Source organism: Panthera tigris, chromosome B2, assembly GCF_018350195.1.
Source record: "Panthera tigris isolate Pti1 chromosome B2, P.tigris_Pti1_mat1.1, whole genome shotgun sequence".
Taxonomy (NCBI): domain Eukaryota; kingdom Metazoa; phylum Chordata; class Mammalia; order Carnivora; family Felidae; genus Panthera; species Panthera tigris.
In genome coordinates this window covers 2,158,879-2,181,536 of record NC_056664.1, presented here as the reverse complement: position 1 = coordinate 2,181,536, position 22,658 = coordinate 2,158,879, and the positions used below count along the sequence as shown (strand labels likewise).

Below are 22,658 nucleotides of genomic sequence, written 5' to 3'. Positions count from 1 at the left end.
AAAAAGAAAAATAAATAGAAGTTCATTAACATGAGTATATAGGAAATACCAAGAGAAAAAGGAGGAACCGAGAAAGCAACATTAGAATTTTCATCTTAACAGGGAAAGGGGATGGGAGATGTAGGCTTTTCAGGGGAGAGTAAATGACTTTTAGGAAAGATGAATGGAGCCCTTAGAATAGATGGGAAGTATGAGCATTTGTGACAAGTTTGTCAGGGTGAGGTATCAATTTCTTTCTGACCATACGAGTCAATCTTCCCTGGTTGATGAAACGCCCAGGGAGGTTGTTTATGACAATGACGTCTGTTCTGGAGGATCTGTCCGTAGGCAGATAAGGGAAATCTGGAGAAAACTTCTTTCCGCATTTGCTGTTTTTTAAGAGCCTACAGCTCAAACTAATCAATATACCAAAGGGGCATATTTGAAATCAATGTACCAAAGGGGAGGTGTGTTCTGCTACCCTTCAGTAGCTAGAACTTGTACTACAATAGTATCACTATGACTGCTCTATTAAGAACAGACTATGAGTAGGGCACCTGGGTGGCTCAGCCGGTTAAGCATCTGACTTCTGCTCAGGTAATTATCTCACGGTTCATGAGTTCCAGTCCTGTGTTGGGCTCTCTTCTGTCAGCACAGAACCTGCTTTGGATCCCCTGTTCCCATCTCTACCCCTCCCCAACTTGCGCACAAGCACGAGTGCACACTCTCTCTCTCAAAAATAAATAAAACGTTTAAAAAAGAAAAGGAATAGGGGCACCTTGGTGGCTCAATGGCTGAGTGTCCTACTTCAGCTCAGGTCATGATCTTACGGTTCATGGGTTTGAGCCCCAAGTCGGGCTCTGTGCTGACAGCTCAGTAAATCCTGCTTTGGATTCTGTGTCTCCCTCTCTCTCAAAAACAAAAAAAACAAACAAACAAAAAAAAAAAGGTAATAGACTGTGGGAACACAGGTAGAAGCAGAAGGAACACTTAAGAGGTTTACTGCCATAACCCAGAAGAGAGGGAATAGTATATCAGCCCATTTTTAGGAGAATGGATGCAATGCTATATTCACAACTGGATTGCTATACAGTAATGAAAATGAATTTTAACTCAACAACAGGGATCAACTTTAGTAACCTACTGTGGAGTGAAAAAAGCAAATACCATAAGATTATCTGATGACATGATGCCTTTTAGATTTAAAAAAAACAACGAAAATTAAACCAGTTTGGCCATACATACTCATCTAACAGAACTACCTTTTCAAAAAGAAAGAGAATAAATACAAAATGTATTAAAAAGAAAACCACAGGCCCAAGATGGAGTTAATTGTCTCCAGGACAGCAAACCAGGACTACATTACAATTGCAATCTCTCTAGAAGTGAAATTTTAGGCAAATCAATCAAGAATTTTCTGGTCAGCACTAATAAGATAATCTGTCACATGGGCTCTCTCCATTCCCTTCCCCCACCCCAAAGAAGATGAGGTAACCTGCAAGATTAGACCCCTGCTCATCCCCCACCTCCCAAGTGAAGGTGATCTTGCCTGGAGATAATGCTTTTTCTTTTGCTAATAACTTCCTTGCCCCGCCCTCCTTCTGACAAAAACCTTTTATTTTTCTATCACTGGTCAAGGCTCCTCTCTGCTTACAATGGCTTCATAAAGATGATTAGATTTTCAAACCTACTCGACTGAATTTTTGTTAACACCACAGATGAGAAGAGATACAAGAGAAACAGCAGCAGTAAATGTAAGTTACCATCAAAGTTCTAGTTCTCACACATTGGCCCAGGGATTCAAGAAAGTTCACATTTTTGGGGCACCTGGATGGCTCAGTTAAGCGTCAGAATCGGCTCAGGTCATAATCTCATGGTTCAGGTCATTTAGGGTTCGTGGGTTCGAGCCCCACGACCCGCTGTGTGCTGACAGTGCAGAGCCTCTTTGGGATTCTCTCTCTCCCTGTCTTTCTGGCCCTCCCCTATGCTCTCAAAATAAATAAACTTTAAAAATAAAAAAGAAAGTTCACATTTCTTAGGGGCACCTGGGTGGCTCAGTCAGTTGGGCCTCCAACTCTTGATTTCCGCTCAAGTCATGCATGATCTTATGGTTCCTGAGTTCGAGCTCCACCTCGCGCTCTGCGCTATCAGCGTGGGGCCTACTTGGGATTCTGTCTCCCTCTCTCTGCCCCTCCCCACTCACACTCTGTCTCAAAATAATTTTTCTTTTTTTTTAAGTTCACATTTCAGGGCATGCATGAACCCGCGTGAGCCAGGGTTATCATCAGCCACCGTTTGTAAACCTGCACTCCTGAAGCCCAGGGAGGCTTCGCGAGCTTTAAGTCTGGGCGGCGCCCCTGGTGCGTGGGCTTCGCTTCCACTTCCCCCGACTTAAGTCCGCGCGAGGCCAGCGGGAGCAGCAGGGCCGCGTTTCCCGCTACAAACGGGTGCAAGGACCCCACCCCGAAGCTCTGAGAACTCGAGGACCTCCGCCAGGCCGCAGGGGAAACGGACTCAGCGCGGAGGAGACGCCGGGGCTTCTGGGAGTCGCAGTCCAAAGCCAGGCCGCCTTCTGCGCAGACTCAACGTCCCGAGGACGGAAGCTTTGAGAGACGGCGCAGCGCCGTCCTCCCACCGGAAGTGTCCGATCGGAACCATCCTGTAGGAGAGGTGAGTCCGGCTTTGAGGACCCGAGGGTCTGACCCTTTGCCCCCTGCAAGCACCCGGTCGCTACCACTGTCCCTTCGGGATTGCAGCAGTCCCGCGGCGACCTGGAGCCGGGACCGCGGAGGAATCCCGAGGAGAGGGGGGAACCGGGGTCGGCGTTCGGAGGACATTGCGCCCGCCTGCCTCCGGAGGGGAGGTGGTTTCCATGGTTACCCGCGCCGCGCGTGACGTCACCGCCGCGGGCGGGGCTGGGTCATTGGCTGGAATGACCGAGCTCGGCGGCGGCCTCAGGATGGCAGCTTTCCGCCGGGAAGAGCTGCCCGGGAGCCCGCCCCGACATCTCGCGGGAGGAAGAGCGGGGACGGCCCCGCGTCCTAGTGAAGTGTATCCATACTGTGGATGTTTGTTGTTTCCCGTGTGTCCGGCAAGCAGTGGGGACCGTCAGAGGCCGTCCCGTAGGACCTCCGGGGCAGGACAGCCGCCAGCATCCGGGCGAGAATCCCTCCCCGCCCTGCTCCCGCGGCCCCTGCTGGTCCCCCTCGTCCTCCAGCCTAGCTCCAACGCCCTCCAGCCGAGCCCCCCCCCCTCCACGCCCCGTCCTCCAGCCGAGTGCCCAGGTCCTGCTCCTGCACACGCAGGCGCCTGCTCCTCACCGAGCTCCGACTTTCCTGGCAGTTACTCCTCTCTTCTGAGACCGTCTAGAGGCTTCTCAGGCTTTCCCTCCATCGACAAATGTGAGAACTTAGAAAATAGCGCGTGGTCCTTAACCTCCTGGAGTTCCAGCCAGTTGATGAAGAGAAACAGCCAAAGCTAAAAATGATACCAGGTGATGAGTGTTGTATTCACAGGTGTTCTGTGTTAGGAACTGTAGGGGCTCAGAGCAGGGATGACAAATTGTTTATTAGAGGGAGCAGAGTTCTTAGTCACTCCAAATATTAGAGTGAGCTGGGATCGCCATCAATCTGCTGTTCATTCCCACTTCCTAAACTTTTCTCCTGCCCCTTCCTTTTGAATTTTTTTCATCTTTCATTGTCCAGTTTAAGCCCCACCAGCTCTAGGAAATATTTGCTACCCTTTGCACGTAAACACACACATGGGCTCCCTGCCCCAAAACCGTTAGGATATTTGATGCCTCTCCCATACAACTTGTTTAGTACTTCAGTTTTCAACATCTATCATCATTTCAGTGTGTGTCATGTGAAACACATCTAGTTATGTAAATGTTTTTAACCCATGTGTGTTTATTGTCATTTCTTTCCAATTGTTTTGCAAACTCACACACCATTTAATTCCTTATGGCTGTACATCAGAATACAGGTTTTCCAGGTATACCCATACTAACCCAGACAGCATCCCAGGATCTGTTTCTAACAAAGTTCCCACATGATGATTAGGCAATGAGCTCAGCTGGGAACTAACTCAGACTTTCTTGGAAATCATTGCTGTACAACTTCTAGCCCAGAGCTTTGCTTGTGTTCAGATTCTTAATAAAGTACATGTCAATGCAACAATCAGCAGTCAACTTGGTGAAACGTTTAGTAGAGGATCTGAAAGATTGATATTTGCATTCCGCTCTCGTAGTCTATTGCTTCACAGCTAAATTCCTGTTACTCAGTTTTTCAGTTCAGAAACCAGTCCCAGTTCAGAGACCATTCCCGTGTGCTGACTTGAGGAACTGGTATTTAATAACAAGACTCATGGAAGATGGATAAGCAAGTCATGATGCAGGCTTATTATATTTAATTTTATTGTCCAAGATATGGACTGAGCCAGGAACTAGGAAGGTAGAGAAGGAGCTGTTGGGATAAAAAAAACCTACTTGAGACCTTTGGGGAAGGAAATAGTTAACATTGATTGAAAAGCCTGTTGACTAACTTGGATTTAAAGAAAATTTAATAAAATAAACAAAAAATAATAACGAACATAAATTTAAAAACTAAAAGACATGGTTAGCCTCTGGCTCTCAAGACAAGTTGCCCTGGGGTGCCCAGCTGGCTCAGTCGACGGAGCATGCAACTCTTGGTCTCAGGTGTGAGTTCAAGCCCTGCATTCAGTGCAGAGGTTACTTAAAATCTTAAAAGAAAGAAAAATTTGCCCTTATTATTTAACAGATTTATAAGTAATCCTAGTTCCAGATTTTGAATTGATAATTATCATTCCAAGCTTGTATTTTCCGCACACTTGTATGAGCACAAGTGTGGCCTCTGTTTCTCTTTCCATGTTGCAGTCTATCCCAGAAATGAACAACATATTAATTAATCTCCATAAACAGTATTTTTCAGGTCTTTGTGCTCAGAAGCCTCCCTTAGCTCCGCAGTGTCTAAAAAGTAAATTCTGAATTCCGGATCTTGACATCTGAGGCTTTCTACAGGAGGACCTTTGCCTCTGTGATATCCTTATACAAACTTGCTGAACTTTTTGCTTTCCTGCTTCCGTGATCCTACCATTAGCCACTTGTTCGGGCCATTTCCTTGCTTGTAATTTCCTATTTTTCTCTCTCCCACATCCTTTCAAAATCCTTTCCATTCTTCAGAAGTTAGTTTCTGAATTAAGCTTTCCCATCCATTACAAACGACTAGGCTCTCTTGAATCTCCCAACTTTATGAAGCACTTTGTCATTGTACTGTGCTGATGCTTTTTTGTCTTTCTGACTTACATATAATCTAATTGCATGTGGCATGTTAACATGTAGCATCAGCTTAAAGTTATAAGTTTTATGTTTATTGTTTCTACTTTAAAGTATTTTGTTTTTAAATTTAAATTTTGGTTACTGTGAGGTAGAAATCATGGGACTGTTGTACTCCACAGAGCAGGTATTTCAGTGGTTGTACATATGCTAAATGCCCAGTACACTTCTGTATAACGGGAAATGACAATTTCTGCGATGTGATCTTTAATCTTCATAGACGGTAAGAGCTGTTTTATAAATAAAGAGATACTTTTGTTTTTATTTTAGAAGAGCTCTCAAAACTAAATAAGACGCCGCACAAAGCAGAAGTGGGTTTTCTGGGAATACATTTCATCCCAGGATGACGGCAGAATCAAAGAAAACTACAGCTGAGAACCTTCGGGAGAATGCAGGACTTCTGATAGTGAAGATAGAAGAGGAAGATTTCGTCTGGAGGCAGGACACTTGCTTCCAGAGAAGTGATGCCCTCAGGCAGGAGCTCTGCCGACAGCTTTTCAGGCAGTTCTGCTACCAGGATTCCCCTGGACCCCGTGAGGCCCTGAGCCGGCTCCGGGAGCTCTGCCATCAGTGGCTGCGGCCCGAGACGCACAGCAAGGAGCAGATCCTGGAGCTGCTGGTGCTGGAGCAGTTCCTGACCATCCTGCCCGCCGAGCTCCAGGCCTGGGTGAGGGAGCACCGCCCAGAGAGTGGGGAGGAGGCAGTGACAGTACTGGAAGATCTCGAGAGAGGCGCTGATGACTCAGGAGTCCAGGTACGCAGGGGACAGGAGATCTAAGGCCTCCAGAGAGCTGGATCACACGGTGGGAGGAAAGGGTCTGAGATTGAACACCCCAATGAGACCTGCAGGGGCTCTTCCTTCAGCATTTATGTCTCCTTTCCACTCCAGCTGGTGCTGTGCCACATTTCACAGTTGAGTCGTACTTAATCCATCCTTCTGCAGTTTTGTATTCCTGTGGGAGGTTCTCTTTGTGTTTGGAAGATGTTCAGTTCCAACAGAGATTCTCTCACAAGCCCAAATATACTTTATTTTTCTCAGGTTCCAGTCCTTGCACATGGGCAAGAAATATTCAGGGGAAAGGTGGTGCCTCCTGGACCAGCACTCAGTGCCCAGTTTCAGCCAGTGGACCCCAAGTCCCTTCATGATTCTTCAGCATCCCTTGTGCTGGACTATGGTAAGGAGCAGTATTACACACATTTCATGTCACTGAAGGAGTGGGGCTGTGAATTTGCCTTCTCAGAATAGTCTCAGTCACTATAGGTGGTCTTTTCCTTTATTACCCCATGAGAAGTACAGAACTCTTTCCCTGTATGCCATTGGCCAATTAAACACACACACACACACACACACACACACACACACCACCCAGAATTTGGTTCCTTATCAAGCATATTAACATTCTCCCATTTGTACTTTATCCAGAATATTTCCAAAACACAGGATACTTTTATGAGTAAATTAAAGAAAAATGAATGAGAAAATGTCAGAGAATGAGTAAAGAAACAAAAGAATAAGAGGAAGAAACGCATCAAGAGAAATAAAACATGTTAGTAAAGAAGCATATATAATGATAGAGAAGCAGATACATAATGATATACCCAGAAATGAAATATAATTCAGATGCATACAAGATCCACACTCTTATCTTTTTTATTGTACTTTTGGTCTTACAAAGCTTTCACGTTTTTATAGGAAGTTGGCCATATTTCTGGTGACCACCTCCATGGAATACTCATCACTGTTCTAAAACTCCTCTGTTTAAAAATTTTTTTAAGTTTATTTTTATTTATTTTTGAGAGAAAGAGAGCAAGTGGGGGAAGAGGTAGAGAGAGAGGGAGACAGAATCCCAGGCAGGCTCCGCACTGTCAGGGCAGAGCCTGACATGGGACTTGAACTCACAAACTGTGAAATCATGACTTGAGCCGAGATCAACAGTCTGATGCTTAACTGACCGAGCCACCCAGACACTCCTAAAACTCATCTGTTTAAGAAGTTCATGGATTCAGTATCACTTTAGGTATGAGTGGTCTCAAAAATAAAGAGTAAATTACAGTCCATTTTTTTAAAAATACCTAAATTCTGCTTTCACGTTTGTTCTGGAAGCATTTCCATCCATCCTATCCAAAATCACAACATTTCCCCCATGCTAAGACCAGCACTGCCTAACCACCTTTCCTATCATAGCATATTCTAGACAAAACAAACCCAACAACAAAGACAAGATGCATAATACAGAGTCATAAGCACAGTATAAATTTGTGAGCCACAGGCAGGAATTGTGAGGACTAGATCACAAATGGATTCTGGAAACCAGGCGGAAGAATTCATGTAAGTTGTGGAGGAAAGAGGGTGAAAGTTTCTGAGTAAGGTATAGGAGGTGACAGGGTTTTAAGGACAGCTAATCTGGTGAGGATATTCAAAGTGATTAGCAGCTCAGAGTCAAAACAGCAGGAGGCTGTGACAATCCCCTAGATAAAAAGTAGTGATAAGGAACATGGTAGCAGAAATGTAAAGAAGGGGATGTGTTCAGGAGATCTGTAGCAGAAAGTGGTTACAGAATTGGGTTAGCCATGGAAGATGAAGAAATGGGTGGATGGATAGATGGATGGAGGTTTTCCCCTCTGCATGCATTCTACCTTCTTTTACCAGTTTTTCTCCCTTGTGCCCTTCAACCCTTTCATTTGAAAGGCCACATCTGAATTTTTAATTTTTTTAAGTTTATTTATTTTGAGAGAGAGACCACACACACACACACGAGTGAGGGAAGGGCAGAGAGAGAGAATCCCAAGTAGGCTCTGCGCTGTCAGCACAGAGCCCGATGGAGGGCTCAAACTCACCAACCATGAGATCATGACCTGAGCCAAAACCAAGAGTCAGATGCTCAACCGACTGAACCACCCAGGCCCCCCTGAAAAGTCACATTTTTAGAGTAACCAAGTGAAGTACCAATATGTAATAGTGTTGAGTATTTCTTCCAACTCAGCAAATAGATGTTTACCACTTTCTCTTTGCGTTATTTTAGATAATGAGAGTGAAAACAATGGATCCATGCCAAAGTTGGACATTTATGAAAAAATGGAATCACAGAGAATTCTATCAGGAAGAATTTCAGAATTCGTGTCAGAAGGATCTGCTGAGCCTCAAGACATCTGTAAGTCTACAGACAGGTTAAAGAGGCAATGGGAAAAAGAATCAGGGGGGTCTCAGAGACCATCATCTGCTCAGGATGGAAGTTTTAGTAAAATCCTTACCCACAAAAATACACTTACAGGTGAAATAAGCCATGATGGATGTGACAGAAGCTTAAACCTGAATTCAAGTGAATTTACACACCAGAAATCTCATAAACATAGTACCTATGACCAAAGTTTCAAATGGAATTCAGATTTTATTAAGCATCAAAGAATTTATGCTGGAGAAAAAATTCACCAATATGGAAAATCTCTCAAGAGCCCAAACCTTAATAAACATGCAGCAATTTTTAGTGGGGAGAAAACCCACCAGTGTAATGAATGTGGGAAAGCTTTCAGACACAGCTCAAAGCTTATTAGGCATCAGAGAATCCACACTGGAGAGAGGCCCTATGAATGTAATGAGTGTGGGAAAGGCTTTGGGGGCAGCTCAGATCTTACTAGGCACCAGAGAATTCACACTGGGGAAAGACCCTTTGAATGCAAAGAATGTGGACGAGCATTCAGCCTGAACTCACATCTCATCCTGCATCAGAGAATTCACACCAGAGAGAAACCCTATGAATGTAGTGAATGTGGGAAAACCTTCAGAGTGAGCTCACACCTCATTCGACACCTGAGAATCCACACTGGAGAGAAACCCTATGAATGCAGCGAGTGTGGGAGAGCCTTCAGTCAGAGTTCACACCTTCGTCAACACCAAAGAATTCACAAGAGGGAAAACCTGATAATGTAAAGAACTTACATTTTTATGGAAGTGCTAAAGAAAGAGCAAAACATGAAAAACATTGAATAAAAAATATTGAGTGAGACAAATGACTGAAAGACCAGTGTCTCTTTTCTCTCGTTCTCTGATTTGCTGTCCTGCATATGATCTTCACTGTGTGTGTGCTTTCTGTGAAACAGGATTTGCCTCTTCCCCCACTGACTGCTAAAGTCAAACCAGAAGGGCAGAATTTGGAGGCTGATAAGTAGGTTAGTCTATGGCAGTGGGGGTGGAGGAAAAAGGGACTCTATTGGGAAGTAACCGTGATTACTGCGTGGAGGGGAGAAGATTCAGGTAAAGAGGCTGATCATCAACACTAGTTAATGATTCGCCACAAGAGGAGGTGGGCTAAGCCCTGAAGTGGAAATAGCCTGAGCAATACACAACAACGCTTTCAGAACATTCCTTTAAATAAAGGCACAACAAAACTGAATTAGTCATGCCAGGGGCACCTGGGTGGGTCAGTTGGTTAGGAGACAGTCTTCGTTTTGGCTTGGGTCATCATCTCAGTTTGTGAGTTCAAGCCCCACGTCAGGCTCTGTGATGGCAGTGTGGAGCCTGCTTGGTATTCTCTCTCTCCCTCTCTCTTTGCCCCTGCCCCACTTGTGCTTTGCTCTCTCAAAAAAAAAAAAAAAAAAGGAAAGACAGTCATGCCAAACAGAGGACCTACACAATGGTAGCATTACAATCTGTAGACTAAAATCTGTCCAGAGGTCTTGCCAGGAGGTAAACCAGGAGAGCCTCCAAGGCAAGAGGCCAGAATCCAGAGATTCAAACAAGACAGGAGAGGAGAAATAAATTGGGCAGGAGCTGGGGTAGGGAAAGGTGGTCAAATTGAACTGAAACTTGAGTTTGGAGGAGACAGTAACATACCTAGGATCTTCCTGCCCCATATGCGGGGGGGGGGGGGGCACCTCCCTGGGGTGAACGTACCAAGACTGCAGTTCTGGGCAGCTCTCTCGACAGAAAGAGGGTCTCCGGCTACGGACAATTATGGAAGAGGGCTGAGGGAATCCGCACTGGCTGCTCTTCTCTCCAGAAAAGACCAGGTAGAGAGAGTTGGCATCAGAGAGTGGAGACAGGAATCCAACAAGTAGGAACTCCACCAGTGATTTCAGGACACAAAGGCAAATCTGGCTAGACTTCTTTTACCTGCTTGACGAGGCACATTTTCCCTAATGGGATAAAAACGATATAAGGCTTTAACATCCCACTGCATGCATAAGGTCTTTATGTGAAAAGTCTAGCAAACCACGTCCTTTGTAGAATTATGATAATCTAATGTACAAAATCTTCCACGAATAAATAGGCTTCATAACAAATGACTTAGCATTTGTTTCTCAATTACCTTGAATTAGAAATGTCCTGATGGGATCTCAGTAACCCAATACCTGTACTGGGGGTGTTTTGTTTTGACTACTGAACGCAGAGTTTCTTTTCTGCAGGTGCTGTGTAGCGCAGCCCACGGCGTGACAAGCGCCGTACCTCTTCCCCGCTCCGGGCTGGAGGAAACGGAGCCGGGGACCGTCCTGCCCCAAAGCTCCCGGCGTGCGGGAACCGGGGCGCAAACACGCGCGCCGTTGCGGGGCTCGGTCTCAGCCCCTAACCTTGATCACGTGACTGACAGTATCACCACGGGACGGGGCACCCGAAGCTTTAAAGTAGGGGACAGGGGCGCGAGCATCTTCAACCTTCCCGAAGGACAACGACCACAAGCCCCTCAAATTCGCGGCGCCGCCCCTCGGGGCCGCGCGAGGCCACCACCGAGAGGAACGTGTCCCAGAGAGGCCGAGAGGGGGGGTGCGACCCTCGGGGCCGCGGGAGGTTTCCCCCGGCCGCGCGAAGCCACCACCGAGAGGAGCGTCTCCCAGAGAGGCCGGAAGCCGGAGGCTTCCGCCCTCGGTGGCTACGCCGCTTCCGGCCGGATGGGGTGGTCGCGGTGAGGCCGGTGCGCTCCCCGAGGGCCGGCCCGGCGGCCCGGGCTGATGTCCGCAGCGCCCGGGTCTCACGTCTCTCCGGCTGCTGCCGAGGTTTAGGAACGGAGTTCCGAGATGAAGGCGGCGGCGCCGGAAGACGTCGGTTTGGGAGCAGCAGGTGCGCCGCCCCGGCAGGCCCGGGAGGGAGCGAGGACGCCCTCTGCCGGTGTCGCCTCCCCTCTGGCGCCGGCTGTGCGAGGCTGCGGCTCCCGGGGCGGCCCTGGAGCGTGTCCTCACGGGCACTCACCCGCGCTCGGTGTGGTCGTTTTCTGGTCGTGACCTGAAGTCGCACCCGCGCATTTGCTTGAACTGGAAGAGCCCAGCGTGCTCGGTTTGCTATTTTCATTTCAGTCCGTCTGTCGTCAAGCTTCACGTTCTCTCCGCATTACAGGTTTGACGTCAGAATTCACCGGCATCGCCCGTTTTCCTTCGGAATTCGTATTTCCGTGCTTCACTCGGTGGGTTTCCAGATGATGGGTCAGCTTTAACCCCAGTAAAGCCTTCAGCAGCCTTTCGCATTTGTGTACGCTAATGACTCGTCTTGCCTCAGGAGTAGCCCGAAAAACACCCCCAAAGCCAGTCTCCCCGAAGCAGAGCCTACCACATACTCCAGCCTGTGCCCTAATACGTGTTGACTCGGTGACAGCCCGCAGTGGCTGCAGCCTTGGCTCCCGACCCTGAAAGAGCAGGACCGCGCTTGGAGCCAAGAATGTGTGCTGTGCCGGAAGAACCCCCAACAACCAGGACGTAGCCACTGCTGCTCCTGACTTTGGGCGTTTCTGTTACCTGGGGACGCCTGCACCCTGGGAGGCCTCCGCCCCAACTCTAGGACCTCTGGCGGCAGTGGCGGATGTCCCGCCGAGGAGCAGATCCTGACCGTCGTGCCCGCGGAGCTCCAGGCCCGGGTGTTAGAGCATCAGCCAGAGAGCAGGGCGGAGGCGGCGATCCCGTGGGGGCTTTGCAGAGGGAGCTCCACGAAACAGGTCGGCAGGCGTGATTTAATAAATGAATAGTCAGCCAGGGAGACAAGCATCCGTACAGCCATGGGAGCAGGGTTGCGGAGCTTCAGGCTCCACTCGACCAGGCTACATGTACTGGTGCCTGCGTTACCTACCTTGATCCTTGATGGTTTCTTCCTTTCTTTCTCTTTTTCTTTCTTTCTTTCTTTCTTTTCTTCTTTCTTCCTTTCTTTCTTTCTCCCTTTCTTTCTTTCTCCCTTTCTTTCTTTTTCCCTTTCTTTCTTTCTTCCTTTCTTTCTTTCTTTCTTGATCCTTTCTGGTTTCTTCCTTCCTTCCTTCCTTCCTTCCTTCCTTCCTTCCTTCCTTCCTTCCTTCCTTTCTTTCAACATTTATTCATTTTTTCAAGACAGCCTGAGTGGGTAGGGCGTGGGGACACAGAATCCGAAGCAGGCTCCAGGCTGGTCAGCACAGAGCTCCACAAGAGGACTCAAATGCACGAACCGGGGAGATCATGACCTGAAGCCGAAGTTGGACTCTTAACCAACTGAACCACCCAGGCCCCTGATCTTTTCTGGCTTCTTACTTCTTGAAGGTGGAACAGACTGTGTGTGCATTTTTCTCTATTCTGTGCCTAGAGAGTTGTTCCCTCAGGTGTCTTTATAATCAGGTATTAATTCTGGTTCACTCATTGAGTCTTTCACAAACCCAACCATATCTTAATTGTTTCCAGGTTGTAGCCAGGACAGGTGGAATAGGAGTGTGTTCAGAATTTCCTCACCAGGCAGCACAGAAGCCACCAGCTATTCTAGGCCAAGAAACATGTAGCCTTCCAGGCCATTCGTGAACAAGGTAAGCGTCAGGATCCATCTTGAGAGAGGGTGGCTGAAAGCTGTGCCAGCTATCTAGGTTGAAAAGCATTCGGAACACCTGAAACAGAAACACGGTGCTGAATCCAACTGAGTATCTGTCCTCTCAAGTACAGCATTCCAGCTTGGGCAGCACTAGCAGAGGACGTGATACGGAATAACATAACGCTGTCGTCCCTATTATCTGACTCGTGAGGAAGCTGCACAGCATTCCTAACCTCACTGAACAACCTTTTCAGACTGCTCTCATAAAGTTTACGTAAAGCTATTTATGTTTTCATCCTATGTAACCATAGCCTAACCTCCACTGTACATTTAGTACTTGCTCTGTAAAGCAGAACTCACTCTTTTGTATTAAAATGACCTTTTCTGAATTTCCCAGGACCTTTGAAGCCATTTTGTACCTCTTTTCTGTTTCCTGTGATGGCAGCTACATCATCTGCCTCATCTTTCAGACTCATCAAACTCTGTTTGTTTGGTTTTTCCCTTGGTCCCTGCTGTCTTTAGTTAAAAAAGATTCTAAAATATCTTAGATTTCTCTTTTTAGTATTATCTCCTTATTGGCCCTGTTCCCTCTAGTACGTTTGAATTTATCGTGACCATCAATTAAAAACAAATTTTTCAGGGCACCTAGGTGGCTCAGTTGGTAAAGTGTCCAAATTCGGCTCAGGTCATGATCTCACAGTTTGTGAGTTCAAGCCCTGCATTGGGCTCTGCACAGTCAGTGAGGGGATTCTCTGTCACTTTCTCTCTGCCCCTCCGCTGCTTGTGTGCACCTGCTCCCCCCACCCTGCCAATAAGTAAATAAACTTTAAAGAAAAAAAGAAAACAAATTATTTTTCTTTGTCACTTTCAACTGCGATCCCCAAACTTACTGCTTATTTTCATCATCATCTACTTTTGACACCCATTGTTACTCTCATTATTCAATCCAACTCTCTTTGATTGTTGCTCTATTTGTCTCTTTCCTTGCCACTTCATCCCATAATTCTGTACCTACAGAATGGGAGAAAATATTAAAACGCAGATGGGGTGCCTGGCTGACTCAGTTGGTAGAGCATGTGACTGTTGATCTCAGGGTCCTAAGTTCAAGCCCCACATTGGGCACAGAGCCTACCTTAAAAAATAAAACACAGGCAGAGGAGGCAAACATACATTTTTCCAAAGAAGACATACAGATGACCAAGAGATACAAATTATCAGAGAATTGCAAGTCAAAACCACAATGGGATGTTACCTCATGCCAGTGAGAATGACTGGTGTCAAAAGGACAAGAAAAAAAAAAAAAAGACAAGAAATAATAAGTGTTGGTGAGGATGTGGAGAAAAGAGAATCCTCATGCACTGTTGGAGGGAATGTAAATTGGCGCAGTCACTCTGGAAAACAGTATGGAAGTTCCTCAAAAAATAAAAAATAGAACTATCCAGCAATTGCACTACTAGTTATTTATCTCCATACAAGGGTCTGACATTGGGAAAAATTGCCATGTCAAGAGGAAAAGACCTTGAAGCTTTTCTCATGCTTCTTTCCATAGCGTCCTTTTCCAAACATATTATCTGTTGAAAGAGACCTGAATTCTTAATGAAATTGCCTGAATATATAGCCCATTATTAGAGCTTCTTATGCACAGGGGTAGTCTGAGATGTTACCAGAGCTGAACTCACCTGAAAAGCTCTCCCACATTTATTACATTCATAGGGTTTCTCTAATACTGAATAAGGCCAGTGCTTGCACTGGAAGCTTTCTCACATTCTTTACATTTCTTTTCAACTTTTTTTTTTTTTTTTTTTTTTTTGAGAGACAGAGCATGAGCGGGGGAGGGGCAGAGAGAGAGAAGGAGACACAGAATCTGAAGCAGGCTCCAGGCTCTGAGCTGTCAGTACTGAGCCCAACGTGGGGCTCAAATTCACAAACTGCAAGATGATGACCTGAGCCAAAACCAACTGAACTACCCAGGCACCCGTCTTTACATTTCTTTTTAAGTTCATTTATTTTTGAGAGAGAGAGTGATCGAGGAGGGGCAAAGAGAGAAAGAGAGAGAGAATCCCAAGCAGGCTCCACGCTGTCAGCACAAAGCCCAACACAGGGATCAAACCCAGAAACCTTGAGATCATGACCTAAGCCGAAATCCAGAGTTGAATGCTGAATGGACTGAGCCACCCACATGCCCTACATATTTTACGTTTACAGGGCTTCACTCTAGCATGGATTTTCAAGTGACCAGCAAGATGAAAGCATTGAATAAAGGTTTTCTCCCACTTACTGCAGTGATACAGTTTCTTCCCCAAAGTGGGTTCTCTGATGTTCAGAAAGGGGGGAAAGCTGAATAAAGGCTTTCTCACACTCAGCATAGTTACAAGGTTTTTGTCCTGTGTTCCAGGAGAAATTTCTCCTACATTTATCACCTGTATGTTGGAAGACTTCTTCACAACTGCCTTCCCTGTAAGTCTCCCCATGGAGTCTCCTAGATATGCACTGCTTGCTTCAAAGGTGTGATACCTATGCAGTCACGCAGGGCCCTAGCACTCAGAAGGGTCCTACTTCCAGAAAGTCCTTAGCTTGGTTTAATATGCTATGTTGTCACAGTCTTGAGATTCTAAATTTTATCTTTGAACTCATGTTCTATAAGTAAAGCAGAACAATAATGCATACACCTACGCAGAGTGTATGTCTTGCCTTCCCATTCAGGTGTAGCATTTGTAATCCCCCAAGAACACAAAATTCCAGTGGACCCATGATTCATGGGAGTTAGTGAGATTCAAAGTAACTACAAAGGGGAGCAGAATAGGCTGCCGCAAAGTGCACCACTTGGCATGTGGATTTTTTTGAGCCAAAGGCAATCAAGACCCAGAAGACCAGGAAAATCATTTACCTCTCCATTAACTACCTAAGATAATTTAGATAGGGGGCCTGTACCGAAAAGGAGCTATTACCAGACATAACTTTTTCATCTGAAAGACTTAACTGCATGCCATGGCAAATGTCTGATTACCAACATCTGCTCTTAGTGCCCTGTGAATTACCCTCCTACCCTTTGAAGTCCCAGGTCCCTGGCCCATTCCTTGACTTGGAATGGCACATAAACCTCAATTGCCCAGGGGTCTCATCTTTGGGATTCCTACATGCACATAATTAAGTTTTTCTCCTGTTTGTCTATCTTATGTCAATTTAATTATTAGACTAGCCAAAGAACGTCTGTAGAAGGAGGGAAACTTTGCCCCTACATTTACAAAGTAAGCTGTTACATGTGCAGCTGAGTAGCTGGGGTGCTGACAGACAGGTGAGACCATACTTTCTTGCTGGAACCACAATTTGTTTATAATTCAGAATGCTGGCAAATGGCAGGGTCTAAGAAACAGGAACAAGAAACCCCACCACGTTCTTATTTGTGTTACTTCCCTGGGCTAGGCAGCCGCTTACTAGAAATGATGGCAGGAAGCAAAAGGGAAGAGAGCAACCCGATGACCCTTTCTTTTTCTTCCTCCTTACTCATCAAAAGCTAACGGTAGAGGGATCCCTGGGGGGCTCAGTCAGTTAAGCCTCCAACTTCAGCTCAGGTCATAATCTCACGGTTTGTGAGTTTGAGCCCCACACTGGGCTCTTTGCTGACAGCTCAGAGCCTGGAACCTGCTTCAGATTCTGTGCCTCCTCTCTCTGCCCCTCCCCCACTCACACTCTGTGTCTCTCAAAAATAAACAAACAAACAAACAAAGCTAAAGGTAGAGTTCTGGTAGAATGTGTACCTGTAAGGAAGCGAGGAGTCACCTTTGTACGGTGTTACTACAGATCTGAAATACATATGCACATAGGAGCTACAAGATATTAATTGTGTGTGATTTGATAATTCCAGATGCTTTTATACTTGCATTTAAAACTGGCATTGTACTGGGGTGGGGGGTGGAGGGGCCTGGCTGGCTCTGTTGGTAGAGCACAGGACTTTTTTTTAAGTAATCTCTACCCCCAATGTGGGGCTCGACCCTGAGATCAAGAGTCACATGCTCTACTGACTGAACCAGCTAGGTGCCCCACATCTCTTAATCTTGGGGTCATTGAGTTTAGGCCCCACGTTGGCCATGGAGCCAAAATGAAATGAGATGAAATGAAATGAAAATTTAAAAACTAAATAAAACTGACAGTGTACAATATTAAGGTGAACAGCAAAACTCAAAATTTTAATTTTTGTTTACTTTAAATAACATTAAATTAAAAAAACACAACTGGTGAGTTACAAGACAGCAGATGGTGAAAGACAAAAAGGTTTTATATTTAATATCTTTAACAATATGTTTTTCCTGCTTTTTGAACAAGGGGCCTCACATTTTCATTTTGCACTAGCCCTGCAGATTATTTAGCTGGTACTGCCTATGTGGATGTATTTCTCTAAATATTTGCTTCTTTAGAGCAAACTTCTTATTGGTACTATTTCTGTCACCTAAAGTAAAAAGATTGCACAGACAGAACTTATTATCTGAGAGAGACACCTAAGGGAAAGAGCAAAGGATGATTTAATCATGTCCCAGACTGGGTACCATGGGTTAACCTAAATCAAGCACAGGTAACTGGGTCAGTTCATGGGAGATAACACACAGCAGAGATCCAGGACACAGATGAGAACAACAGATTTTTGGCAGTAATGACAGTAAAATTATGAGAGCATTAAAGAGTTATACCATATATAAAGCACTTTTGAAAGATACCTTCATTTCACCTCATAATTCATTCCTCTAAGGTAGATCTTATTTTCGTCCCTCATTTAGAGGTGAAGACACAGAAGTTCATAGAGGTTAAGAAACTCACCTGTAGTGATTTAGAATATAACCACAAATTCTTTGGCACAACTCCATCTAAAAGATGGAGCCTAATTTCCCTCCCCTTGAGTCTTGACTGAATCTAGTGACATACGTCCAAAAAATCAGAATATGGTGGAACTGGCGGTATGAAACTAGATCATAGGAGGCACTGCAGCCTCCTTGGTCTTTCTCTTAGATCACTCATTTTGGGAGAAACCAGCTGCCATACTGTGAGGACACACGGGCAACCCCGTGGAGAGGTCCACATGTTAAAGAACTGAGACATCCTGCCAATAGTCATGTGAGGGAAGCAACTTGAAAGCAAATCCTTAGATTTCTTCAGATAACTGCAGCCCAGCCAACATCTTGACCGCTACCTCTTTTTTTTTTTTTAATGTTTATTTATTTTTGAGGGAAAAGGTGAGTGGGTAAGAGAGAGGGAGACAGAGGATCCCAGGATCCAAAGCGGGCTCCATGCTGACAGCAGTGAGCCCCGTGCAGGGCTCAGACTCACGAACCATGAGATCACAACCTGAGCCAAAGTCAGACGCTCAACCAACTGAGCCATCTAGGCACCTTTTGAGAATACCCTTTGAGAATCCTCACCTCTTAAGAATACCCTGAACCAGAACATTCTGCTAAGCCCCTTCAAATTCCTGACCCACAGAAATCAGGGGTTTGTGTTAAGGTGGTACATTTTGGGGTAATTTGTTACATAGCAATAAACGTGGAGAGGAAATGACCACACTAGGAATCTTTACAGAAAGAATAAAGAGCATTGTCTGCTGGTGCATTGTCCCTAAAATGTCTGCTAAGTCACAGACCCCAGTACCAGATATTCTGACCCCAAATCCTATTTCTTTACTAGATTATTCTACCCATTATAAGGATGAGAAAAGAATGAGAAGAGAATCAAAGGAAAATGTGGAATTGGAAGTTGAATGAACACAAATAGGAGAGAATTAATGAGACCTATGAGGTGTTAGAGTAAATCCGTCACCAAGAATCAGTGAAACATTATTAGAGGGACTGAGGAGGGAGAGACCATGAACTGGAAAAAGTGGGGACAACAGCCATTGATAATCACATGCTCCAATAGGGTCACCTAGGTGGCTCAGTTGGTTAAGCATCTGGCTCTTGGTTTCGGCTCAGGTTGTGATCTCAAGGTTCATGAGTTGAAGAGCCACATTGGGCTCCACACTGACAGTGTAGAGCCTGCTAGGGATTCTGTCTCCCTCTCTGTCCCTCCCTTACTCATGCTAGCGCACACATGCTCTCGCTCTCTCTGTCTCTCTCTCTCAAAATAAATAAACTTTAAAGAACTTACCAAACTCAACATCCAAAAAACCTAGTCCAGTGAGGAAATGGGCAGAAGACATGAATAGACAATTTCCCAAAGAAGACATCCAGATGGCCAACTGACACATGAAAAAATGCTCAACATCACCCATCATCAGGGAAATACAAATCAAAACCAAAATGAGATATCACCTCACACCCATCAGAATGGCTAAAATTAACAACTCAGGAAACAATAGGTGTTGGTGAGGATGTGGAGAAAGGGGAACCCTTTTGCACTATTGGTAGGAATGCAAACTGGTACAGCCACCCTGGAAAACAGAATGGAGGTTCCTCAAAAGATTAAAACTAGAACTACCCTACGACCCAGCAGTTGTACTATAGTTATTTATCCAAAGGATACAGGAGTGCTGGTTCAGAGAAACATGCACCCCAATGTTTATAGCAGCATTATCAACAATAGCCAAATTATGGAAAGAGCCCAAATGCCCATCAACTGATGAATGGATAAAGAAGATGTGGTGTATATATATACACAATGGAATACTACCAGGCGATGAAAAAGAATTAAGTCTTGCATTTGCAACAACGTGGATGGAGCTAGAGGGTATTCTACGCGAAATAAGAGAAAGACAAATATCATGATTTCACTCGTGGAGTCTGAGAAACACAACAGATGAACATAGGAGAAGGGAAGGAAAAATAAGATAAAAACAGAAGAAGGCAAACCATAAGAGACTCTTAAATACAGAGAACAAACAGGATTGCTGGAGGAAGAGGGTTGGGGGATGGGTTAAATGGGTGATGGGCATTAAGGAGGGCATTTTTGGGGTGAGCATTGGGTGTCATATGTAAGAGATGAATCACTGACTTCTATTCCTGAAGGCAAGACTACACTGTATGTTAACTAACTTGAATTTAAATTTTAAAAAATCAATAAATTTTTAAAATAATAATATGCTCCAATAGAAATCTGAGAAAAGCAGAATGAACAGTTAAATAAAAACCAGGGGAAAGTTTCATTCAGTACGGAAGATGGTGCCGAAACAAGCCATGGTCAGAGTTTTTACCAAGGGGGATAGAGCCAGATCTACAGTGATTTGGGAATGTACTAAATACAGGAGATCCTCAACATTTCAAGTCAGCACAAGGGACTTCAAGCATCCATGTCTCCATTTCTCATTTAACAGAGGCACAAATACCTTAACACTGGAGTGTGAGAAGTTATTAAGCCAGTGAGAGAGTCCAGTTTCCACATTTCAATAAGCTATTACTATTCTCTGCTGATTCAATAAGTCTCATTAAGGCTGAGGAGTTTACTTAAGTGTTTCAGTTACATTTTAGTAAGTTTTATGGAGGACATACACAGATCACTCAATTTTCTAAGTTCTTGCTCCCTAGATGATTCTCCTTCCCTGTTCTAAGGCCCACCCACTGTCCATTTAAAGTTCAATGACTCCCATGAAACCTTCACTGACCACCCCAGGCCAGAATAAAAGTATCCATTGTTTTACTTCCTGACTACACCTTTGACAAATAAAAAATGGGTGTCAGAAGTACTCTGGAGAGATGCTCTGGCCAAAGGTGAATTCTGCTCTTATCCCTTTCTGGTAGCACACTGAATCTCTGAGATTCGTGGCATAGTTGGCTTTCCATAAGCCAGAGTTGGAAACTCTAAGACTTGTGGTCCACTATTCTCTTTAAAAGACATTTCATGTCTAAGGCAATAAGGTAGGACCTGGAGAAAATTGGATCCAGTTGAGCTTGTGAGGGAACCACACTGGGAATTGGAAATAGAACTTCAGAAAATACATCACAAGTAGTGTAACCAAGGGACACAGAACAGCAGACCCAGGAACCTGAAGCCCAAGTACAGGAAAGCAGATAGCAAAGAGTAAGAGACAGACTTGGAACCACAGAGGTTTTAGCTCAGTAATGATCTACTCATTCCAGTTTTGCACCCTTGTGCACCTCAACTGTCCTACCCAGATTATAGCTCTTTTCTTATCCAGTGTCTAGAACGTCAAACTCCTTCCCTAAAACTTCCTAGTACACCCATTTCCTCCACATTGTGGATGCTTCTTGTGCACACAGGCTTGGAGCTCTTTGGACAGGATGGTCAAGAACTACGTAAGCAGCAGCACCTTTAGAATCTGCTCCTTAATGTGTATCTTGAACCACAGCCACTAACAGCAAAGTTCCTGGAGTTGACTCAGGGGCCCGGGCATTCATTTCCCACTAACATTACTACCTAGCGCACTGGCAAAAGTTCTGGTCAATAGACTTACTCCATTGTTGCCAGGATTCTTGCACCCTAGTCTGGCCCCCTTCTTTTATTAATAGGGGTTAGTTGGCTTTTGGAGACTGTATCTTAGGGGTCAAGGTTACTAATCCCTTTAACTCCTTAGCCATCATGATCTTGAATGGATCTGTGGTTCAGAAATATTCTTCTGAATCTTTTGGGAGAATTCCTAATGCAGAGAAAACTTAACATTTCCCAGATACAATTGTCACATACCCTAGTTTTGTATAAGACTTCATTACAACACCACAAAATAAAATCTTGTTCTCAGGCTTAGGTAATGCTTTTGTAAAGCTATACAGATAGCTTTTCCTACCTTTTCCCTCCACAATGTCCTCAAATTTTTCAGGCTTTAATATCAACCAACCAACTAAAAACCTATTTGTTAAGCATCTGCATACAAACTCAGCAGATAATAAAAAGGAAGATTAAGATATATCCCTGTCATCTAGATGCTGATAATCTTCCAGAAATAATACTTCTGCCCCAGGAAGAGAAAGTCTTTGGTGAGGACAGACTGGGTACCGGATAAGAAAGAGAACAGAATTTAAAAGGAAGAAAGCAAAATCAAAGAAAAGCAATCAAATCCCAGCTAACAGTTCTCTGTCTTGCAGCAACTGGCTCAGGTACAGAGGATTTAGAATTGCTGAGAGAGAAAGCCAGAGGAGATGTGCTTTCCTTCTCTAACCTCTTTCCCCACCAGGGCAGGTGCTCATTCTCACACATCTCAAGCTCTGGAATACCCTCAACACCAGCCCCCCCTGTTAATGCCATCAGTCTTCAGTTCAATCATAACCATGTTTTCAATATATCTCAGTTCTTACAAGGGCGACTGCTTTGTCACAGATCATCTATGTTTGCCTGCTCAACACTGAAGTCCTATTCATTTGTTCCCTTTTAGGCAGGTTCTCTGCTAGTCCTTTAGCAAAAGCACCTAGGTGCTTCTCTGCCTCCCACTCTACCCACCAACTTAACCTCCAAAGTGGAAGCTTTTTGTATTAGCTGCAGCCCAACATCTGTTAAATTTTTCCAGTACCCTGTTTTCTGCCTGGGATTCCGATTTTCTTAACCCTTTTGTAGTGTCTGTGTCATTCATTCTCTGTACCAGTCACCCAGGGGTTAAAACCCCTGGAACAAATGATCTCTCCTTCTGCAGAAGCTCAGTAACCCAAAAAT

The 22,658-nt window shown here is 45.0% G+C and overlaps 1 protein-coding gene and 1 long non-coding RNA gene across 7 annotated transcripts; both read left to right on the top strand.

Annotated features, from left to right (window-relative positions):
* Nucleotides 1-2,578: 2,578 nt before the first annotated feature.
* LOC107180588 (zinc finger protein 165) lies at nt 2,579-9,331 on the top strand. 5 transcript variants are annotated; one of them, XM_042985468.1, is made up of 5 exons: nt 2,929-3,030; nt 3,430-3,472; nt 5,603-6,086; nt 6,372-6,507; nt 8,356-9,331. In XM_042985468.1, exons 3-5 carry the CDS (start codon nt 5,676-5,678, stop codon nt 9,258-9,260), a joined length of 1,452 nt encoding a protein of 483 aa, XP_042841402.1. In that variant the 5' UTR covers nt 2,929-3,030; nt 3,430-3,472; nt 5,603-5,675; the 3' UTR covers nt 9,261-9,331. The 5 variants fall into 5 exon arrangements, with proteins under 5 accessions (XP_042841400.1, XP_042841402.1, XP_042841403.1 ...); XM_042985469.1 differs by having other exon boundaries at nt 3,424-3,472; XM_042985466.1 differs by lacking the exons at nt 2,929-3,030; nt 3,430-3,472 and adding an exon at nt 2,579-2,649.
* A 1,875-nt stretch (nt 9,332-11,206) lies between these two features.
* On the top strand, nt 11,207-13,465 carry LOC122238502. Of its 2 annotated transcripts, XR_006217427.1 has the most exons (3): nt 11,207-11,384; nt 11,658-12,249; nt 12,956-13,465. It is a non-coding gene; the product is annotated as an uncharacterized LOC122238502 (long non-coding RNA). The 2 variants fall into 2 exon arrangements; XR_006217426.1 differs by having other exon boundaries at nt 11,207-12,249.
* Nucleotides 13,466-22,658: the final 9,193 nt, after the last annotated feature.